This window comes from Salvelinus namaycush, unplaced genomic scaffold (genome assembly GCF_016432855.1).
Source record: "Salvelinus namaycush isolate Seneca unplaced genomic scaffold, SaNama_1.0 Scaffold1541, whole genome shotgun sequence".
NCBI classification, from domain to species: domain Eukaryota; kingdom Metazoa; phylum Chordata; class Actinopteri; order Salmoniformes; family Salmonidae; genus Salvelinus; species Salvelinus namaycush.
In genome coordinates this window covers 22,176-30,789 of record NW_024058277.1, presented here as the reverse complement: position 1 = coordinate 30,789, position 8,614 = coordinate 22,176, and the positions used below count along the sequence as shown (strand labels likewise).

Here is an 8,614-nt window from a genome sequence, read left to right as displayed (position 1 = left end):
AGGGCACCAAGCATTGATGGGCTTCCCATTGACTTTTTAAAGTCTTTTTGGGCCATGTTGGGAGAGGATTGGCTAGCAGTAGTTAACGATAGTTTGACCGGAGGGTTACTACCGATAAGCTGCAGGAGGGCTGTCCTCACCCTACTGCCAAAAAAGGGTGATCCTAGGGAGGTGAAGAACTGGAGGCCCGGTGGCTTTATTGTGCACTGATTATAATATCCTGTTCAAGGCTTGATGGGGCAAATCATACACATGGACCAGTCCTACTGTGTTCCCAGTAGGCAAATAGGGAATAACATTTTCCTGATTGTGGATTTTTTGGGTTGGATGCTGGATTAATTTCAATTGATCAGGAAAAGGCATTTGACCGAGTTGAGCATCAATACTCATGGCACACTTTTGAGGAATTTGGTTTTAGCTCTGGTTTTATTGCCATGATCAGGGTGATATATGGTGACATTGAAAGTGTACTGACAGTTAAAGGTGGCTTGAGTGCTCCCTTTAACTTCTTCAGGATTGGTGGGTAAATATCAGACATAGACATATCTGATATTGGCAGAAAGATGAAATTCTTGTTAATCTAACTGCACTGTCCAATTTACAGTAGCGATTACAGTGAAATAATACCATGCTATTGTTTGAGGAGAGTGCACAGTTTTGAACATGAAAAGTTATTAATAAACAATTAGGCACATTTGGGCAGTCTTGATACAATGTTTTGAACAGAAATGCAATGGTTCATTGGATCAGTCTAAAACTTTGCACATACATTGCTGCCAAAATCTAAATTGCACCTGGGCTGGAATAATACATTATGCATTGCATTTCAAAGATGATGGTACAAAACAATACAAAAGAAACGGTTGTTTTTTTCTTTGTAATATCTTTTACCAGATCTAATGTGTTATATTCTTCTACATTCCTTCCATTCCTTCCACATTTCCACAAACTAAAAGTGAGGTATTTGGCAGGGGTGTTCTTTGCCAGGAATGTTATATGCCATCGCTATAGAGCCACTACTAAATAGCATTAGAAGTCGCATTGAAGGGGTGTACCTTTCTGAGGATATTCCTCCTATTCGTCTCTCGGCCTATGCTGATGATATAGTAATTTTTGTGAAAAATAAAGCAGAGGTGGATAGTTTGAGTCTCATGGTTGAGCGGTTTAGGGGAATATCCTCTGCAAAGGTAAATTGGGAAAAACTTGTGCTTTACAGATTGGAAAATGGTCTGGAGGGATCATGGCTTTGCCAGGGGGCGTAAGGGAGGAAGATTCTGGTGAAGGGCAAAATCATCACCCTAAAACAGTTAATGGACATGGCTGGGCCCACCTTAATGGATGGAGGACGGGGGGCTGAACATTTGGGGTTGAGGTCGGAAAGGATTGTCGGACAACTGCTGGGAAGCTGCTGGAAGGATCTGTCAGTAGAAGAGTGGTGTATGCTTAATAATCACAAGAAGGTACAACATGAAAATGCCCCATTTCCAAGACTACGGATTTCACCAAATATCCCAAAGTCAGAAAGAAAGGCGTTATTACTGTATTTGAGAGGGTTGGAAGAGGTGGGTTTGGATGAGGTGAATGGGAAAGACTTACATATGGGGTGTGTCAAGGTTTTGAATAAAGATAAATTGAAGAATAGAAAATACACTCCTTGGAGGGTAAAACTGGGCCTTGGTGACAAGGTAAAGCCAGCATGGAGAGCATTGTACAAGCCACAGTTACAAAAGGGCACTGGTGACATGCAATGGAGGGTTTTGCATGGCATCATTGCAGTTAATGCTTTTGTATCTGTTATTAAATCAGATGTTGGGGATGGATGTCTTTTTTGCAACATAAGGGAAACCATTTTTCACTGTTTTATGGCGTGTGAGAGGATAAAGCCCCTTTGAAATACTTGAGTCTATATTTACAGCTGTAGGGGAGATTTTCAATAACACTGTTTCGTTTTGGGGTTTCAATATAGCAAGCAACAGAAAATAAAATGTCAACTGTTACATTTTATTTTGGGACAAGCTAAGATGTGATCACACCCTGATCTGTTTCACATGTCCTCGTTACTGTCTCCACCCCCTCCAGGTGTTGCTTGTTTTCCCCAGTGTATTTATCCCTGTGTTTCCTGTCTCTCTGTACCTGTGTGTTTATCCCTGTGTTTCCTGTCTCTCTGTACCAGTGTATTTATCCCTGTGTTTCCTGTCTCTCTGTACCAGTGTATTTATCCCTGTGTTTCCTGTCTCTCTGTACCAGTATATTTATCCCTGTGTTTCCTGTCTCTCTGTACCTGTGTGTTTATCCCTGTGTTTCCTGTCTCTCTGTACCAGTGTATTTATCCCTGTGTTTCCTGTCTCTCTGTACCTGTGTATTTATCCCTGTGTTTCCTGTCTCTCTGTGCCTGTGTATTTATCCCTGTGTTTCCTGTCTCTCTGTGACAGTTCGTCTTGTCTGTTTCCAAGTCAACCTGTGGTTTTCCCGTTCTCCTGCTTTTTGCATTCTCCTTTTTCTAGTCCTCCCGGTTTTGACCCTTTTGACCTTTTTGCCTGTCCACGACCATTCTCTTGCCTACCCCTTTGGATTATTAAACATTGTAAGACTCCAACCATCTGCCTCCTGTGTCTGCATTTGGGTCTCGCCTTGTGCCTTGATAGATGTCATTGTGTTCTGAGTAGGAAACATAAGATAGATACTGGATATGGACAGGATGTAAGATGTGTTTTTAAAGGATTAGTCAAATCCAGAATAATAGTGAATTTTGAGTTCTTCTCTGCTGTAAAAGATCTCCCATTGTTGAGGAGAAGTGGGTTTATGAAGGAGCGGTTTGTTTTGTGAAAGAGAGGAAACTATTTTTTGTTGATGAAATGAGTTGAATGTATATATATATATATGCTTTTTTATTTAATTTAACACATTTTTATTTAGGAATGACACATTTGTTGTTCAATTTCTGAAAAGGCACAGTGTGCCATTATTTGTGTTAATAATTAAGTATAAAATAAAGGTTTTATAAAAACTCAACTCTCTCTCTATACACTAGATGACCAAAAGTACGTGGTCACCTGCTTGTCGAACATCTCATTCCAAAATCATGGGCATTAATATGGAGTTGAAGTTGGTCCCCCATTTGCTGCTATAAAAGCCTCCACTCTTCTGGGAAGGCTTTCCACTAGATGTTGGAACATTGCTGCGAGGCCTTGCTTCCGTTCAGCCACAAGAGTATTAGTGAAGTCAATCACTGATGTTGGGCAATGAGGCCTGGCTCACAGTCGTTGTTCCAACTCATCCCAAAGGTGTTCGATGGGGTTGTGTAGGCCAATCAATTTCTTCTACGGCAATCTCAACAAACCATTTCTGTATGGATCTCATTTTGTGCACAGGGGCATTGTTATGCTGAAACAGGAAAGGGCCTTTCCCAAACTGTTGCAACAAAGTTGGAAGCACAGAATTGACTAGAATGTAATTGTATGCTTTAGCGTTAAGATTTCCCTTCACTGGAACTAAGGGACATAGCCCGAAACATGAAAAAAAGTCCCAGACCATTATTCCTCCTCCACTAAACATTACAGTCGGCACTATGCATTGGGGCAGGTGGCATGGCATCTGCCAAACCCAGATTTGTCCATCGGGCTGCCAGATAGTGCGGCGTGATTCATCACTCCACTGCTCCAGAGTCCAATGACGGTGAGCTTTACACCACTCCAGCCGACGCTTGGCATTCCGCGTGTTGATCTTACACGCTTGAGCACTTAGCGGTCCTGTTCTGTGAGCTTCTGTGGCGGTTGAGCCGCTGTTGCTCCTAGACGTTTCCACTTCGGTCCTGTTCTGTGAGCTTCTGTGGCGGTTGAGCCGCTGTTGCTCCTAGATGTTTCCACTTCGGTCCTGTTCTGTGAGCTTGTGTGGCGGCTGAGCCGTTGTTGCTCCTAGACGTTTCTACTTCACAATAACAGCACTAGCAGGACAGAAATTTGATGCACTGACTCATTGGAAAGGTGACATCCTATGACAGTGCCACGTTGAAAGTCACTGAGCTCTTCAGTAAAGCCATTTTATTGCCAATGTTTGTCTATGGAGATTGCATGGCTGTGTGCTTGAAATAGGCGAATACACTAATTTGAAGGGGTGTCAATATACTTTGTATATCTCGTTCTCTCTCGCTCCTCTCCTTCTCCCATCTTCTGACTCTCCGTAACCCCAATCTCTCCCTCTCTCTCTCAGAACTGGGTCATGCTGTGGTCCCACTATACCTGGGGAGAGTTGCATTTTGGGTAGAGGGGGAGGGGGAAGCAGACTGACGAGCCGTTTCTGAATAAACCGATCATCTGACTGTACCCAGGGGAGACAAACACACACTGAGAATATATGTTTGCATAATCCCTCTCTCTCTTTCTCTCTCTCTCTCTCCCTTTCTTTCTCTCTCTCTTTCTTTCCCTCTTTCTTTCGTCTCCCTCTCTCTCTCAACACATATTATCCGTCTTACCTGCACATAATCTCGTGAGTCAGTAGAACCCGACACATCTCAGGGTTCTTATCCTGTCCCTCATAGATGATCGCCTGGAGACAGAGAGAGGGAGAGGGAGAGAGGGAGAGGGAGACGGAGACGGAGACGGAGACGGAGACGGAGACGGAGAGGGAGAGGGAGAGGGAGACGGAGACGGAGACGGAGAGTGAGATAGAGGGGGGGGGGGGGGCAGAGATGTTTGTTAATAAAACAGTTTGCCTCGTGGTGATTCTTCTTTACAACCTCACACAAAATGGTTTTCATCTGGTAGCATGAGATATATAACGTGTGTGAGCAGTTGGTCTGCCAGACTGTAGTATAGTGCGCCTTCTGGCCCTTTCAGCACCTCTTCCAACATCCACAGTCCAGTTTCACCTCTCGCCAACCACACCTGTGAGTCATTTACAAACACACACACACACACACACACACACACACACACACACACACACACACACACACACACACACACACACACACACACACACACACGCACACACGCACACACACACACACACACACACACACACACACACGCACTATCACATTTCATGAAAGAGATGGTACCTGTTTGGTCATGGAATCGATGAGGCGCACGTAAAAGTCCTGTTCTGTCCTGATACCTATAGACAGAGAGAGAGAGAGAAATACCGTAAAGAGAGAGATATACAGTAAAGAGAGAGATATACCGTAAAGAGAGAGATATACAGTAAAGAGAGAGATATACTGTAAAGAGAGAGATATACCGTAAAGAGAGAGATATACCGTAAAGAGAGAGATATACCGTAAAGAGAGAGATATACAGTAAAGAGAGAGATATACAGTAAAGAGAGAGATATACAGTAAAGAGAGAGATATACAGTAAAGAGAGAGATATACAGTAAAGAGAGAGATATACAGTAAAGAGAGAGATATACCGTAAAGAGAGAGATATACAGTAAAGAGAGATGTTGGAGAGACAAAGATAGTTAGCCTATACACTGAGTATACCAAACATTAGGAAAATCCTTCTTTAACCTGTCTCCTCCCGTTCATCTACACTGATTGAAGTGGATTTAACAATTGACATCAATAAGGGATCATAGCTTTCCTCTGGATTGACCTGGTCAGTCTGTCATGGAAAGATCAGGTGTTCTGAATATTTTGTACTCATTGTATGTACTGTATGCTGTTAGTGTTTGCGATGTGCTCAGAAACATAGACCTAGTTTCAGTTTCAATTCAAATACAATATTCTGGATTGGTTCATGTTAAAACAGATAGAAGGCCATTGTTCGTAGAGCCACATACATAAGGTCCAACTATACATGACATAGGCTGTTGAATAAACTATTTGTAAAAAGTAGATATTCAAAAATTATAGCATTACTAGGCTAATACTATTACTTACATTAAATTAATGATTTGAATAATAGTAACAATCTGTGTTATTTTCATATATCAATAAAACATTTACTGTCATTTTTTTAATCCCATATATTTTATTCAAATTAATTGTGTGTGTGTGTGTGTGTGTGTGTGTGTGTGTATGCTGACCGTACCATTGCTGTATAGGAGCTGTAACCTGTACTGTATCCCATTGTTGGTCTTTTCCCCTGGCGTTTCCTGCCAACACACACACACACTCAGTCAAGTCACGAAGAGCAAAACCCACAACACACACAGATTTACAAAAGACCAAAACATTATCTTTAAATGTAACAAATATGTATTTCAATATCAATATCAGAAACGATATAATAACTTTAAAAAACGATATGTCAATAATTTTCAAAAAACGTCCCATGATAAACAGAACTGATGGGAATGACTTCAGTGCCTTAGTGCCATATAAAAGTGAAATTACTATTGGTAGGCTAGAGAACTCTGGCTTATAATACTATACTAATACATTATATTTGTTTTTAACCAAATACATTATATTTTAATACTGCAACAATAGCCTACTAGAAGAAAATTGCATGTCTGAAGAGTTGACTGGTGACACTTGCAAACTTGCATAAATAATTCAAAACAGTTAGTGCTGTAATATTGTCAATAGCTATAAATTATGCTACAATTTCGCTTTAAAACGATGGAATATGAGCACATGATCGATGCGCCCAGGGATTTGAATAATAAATACAACATAAAGTATCGAATATAACAGCTTGGACAGCGGAATCCTTCCATGTGGTCCAAACTAATATAAGAAAAACTCTAATCCATATCTATATCAATTATTGTAAGACAACATTTGTATTGTTAATGTAGCAGTAAATTAAGCAATATATTAATAAGGCTCATGTATGTAAATAAACTGCTGCAGATGTCAAAGCAATGTATAATGTTTTGGGAAATCTCACTTTTTCCTTTTCAACAAATCCGACGAAGCTGGTTCTCTCTATCTCCACCGGCTGCCCTTGTCTGTCGTACAGAGCCAGCACAAAGTGGAAGAAGTTGGATTTGCGGAGGTTGGAGGGCGGTTGCTTCTCGAAATGTGCCCGGGCCAGAGCCATGCCGCTGCGGATACAAGTAGCACCAAGCCCCGTTAGCACAACTTTCACATGGATGCCACTGAATTCGTTCACAAAAAATTTGAAGTAAAAGAGTAAAACACTAATGTTCTGGTCACCGAAATCGTCAATATATCTTGATTTTTATCTTACATTTTAACCAATTTTTTAAATAAATTCAGACTGAAACGTCATTGAAACGTCAATTGCAAATTTCTGAAAACAGTTATGGGTCAAAACATATATTTACAAATTGTCAAAGTATAGCCTTAGCCTATATGAATTGTTTGGATTTGGTCGCTAACGTTACATGGATAACCTATGTTAGATGGGCGATCGTTTTGTCGACTGTAATAATCAACCTGGCTCAAAAATAGTGGTTGTATTATTGTTTTACTGCGTTATAATTATTGACGTTTCATTATAAATAACTCAGTGCTAATAACTATCCTGTACAACTAGGCCTGTGTCTGACATGTTTAAATCCTTTGGATATAATGTTTATTTTGATTTAATTAATAGGCTAATAGCCTACAGAAAACAGAAATAAAAACATTATGTAGGCTATGCTATAGCCTAGCTTCAATCACAGACATAAAGCCTGCATGCAAAAGCTGTAATAAAATATCCCAAGTCAATATTAGGCTATATGCCTAGAAAAGAAAACCAGCAGTCCATTGAGAGCGCAATCCTGTCCCTAAACACATGTGGTCCGTCTCAGATAACAGGGCTGGGGTAGAGATCCATCTCCTCTCCATTCCCCGGGGCCAGTGCTGACCGGCTAGCCACGTCGGGCTTACCTCTGGGCGGCTGTGTTGACGTCCAGCAGCCCGGCGCCCTGCATCCAGCTCCGCACCGCGTTCATCCCGGCCACCATGGGCTCTTCCTTCATAATATTTCCGCTCCTCTGGATGTTCTCCTGGATCCCAAACATCAAAACTCACGGTTCCTCCTCCCGTCACTCACTATTTCCCTCTCGCTCCCTCTCTTTATCGTTTCCTTTTCCTTCCTTCCGCGTGGCTTTTGATCACACCGACGGCGATAGAGATGGTTAGGCGTAATGTTTATCACTTATTTTTTTACTTTTCTCTCAGTAACGAGAGAAAGAGAAAAATATGAAGGATATGAGGGTCTGCTCGTGGACGGGGAAAAGGAGCTGTCAACATCCAGAGGTTAGTGACCTGTGCGTCAACAACTCTTGTGATGAAGATAAGTGCTCCTGGACCATCAGGTGAAAGTGACGAGGGGGCGCCAAGAGGATGAGAGGCGCTGTGTGTCTTCTGGTTCAAGGAGCGCTGCCAGAAATCATTAAACGTCACTTCAAGAAAGAGACAATATTTTAGAGAAGACAAACAGGCATCAACCAATCAAACAAGTGTTCTTTCTTCCTCTAGCCTACTGTTGTTTATTTTTTTCAGAAATCTCTTTAGTTCTCAGATAAAAGGAGCGCGCGAGGAGACGGAAGCAAGGAAGTCCCACCGAAGAGGAAAAACCTCCACCAGGCGATTGATCCGTTCGTTGCTCCTGTCCTTTCGGGAGTGATTTGCGGTATATCGGTATTTTCTTGTCAACGGAATCACTTCTGAAGGTCTCCGGCAAAACGAATACCAGTGAACTCAGCTCAAAGG

At 41.7% G+C, this 8,614-nt stretch overlaps 1 protein-coding gene across 1 annotated transcript; it reads right to left on the bottom strand.

Annotated features, from left to right (window-relative positions):
* Window positions 1–4,232: 4,232 nt before the first annotated feature.
* Window positions 4,233–7,930, bottom strand: LOC120037008 (transcription factor COE1-A-like). Its single transcript, XM_038983238.1, has 6 exons — window positions 7,787–7,930; window positions 6,837–6,993; window positions 6,033–6,096; window positions 5,060–5,115; window positions 4,472–4,545; window positions 4,233–4,317 (listed from the first exon to the last, which is right to left on the bottom strand). The coding sequence occupies exons 1-6, from the start codon at window positions 7,918–7,920 to the stop codon at window positions 4,233–4,235; spliced, it is 570 nt and encodes a 189-aa protein (XP_038839166.1). The 5' UTR covers window positions 7,921–7,930.
* Between the last annotated feature and the right edge of the window lie 684 nt (window positions 7,931–8,614).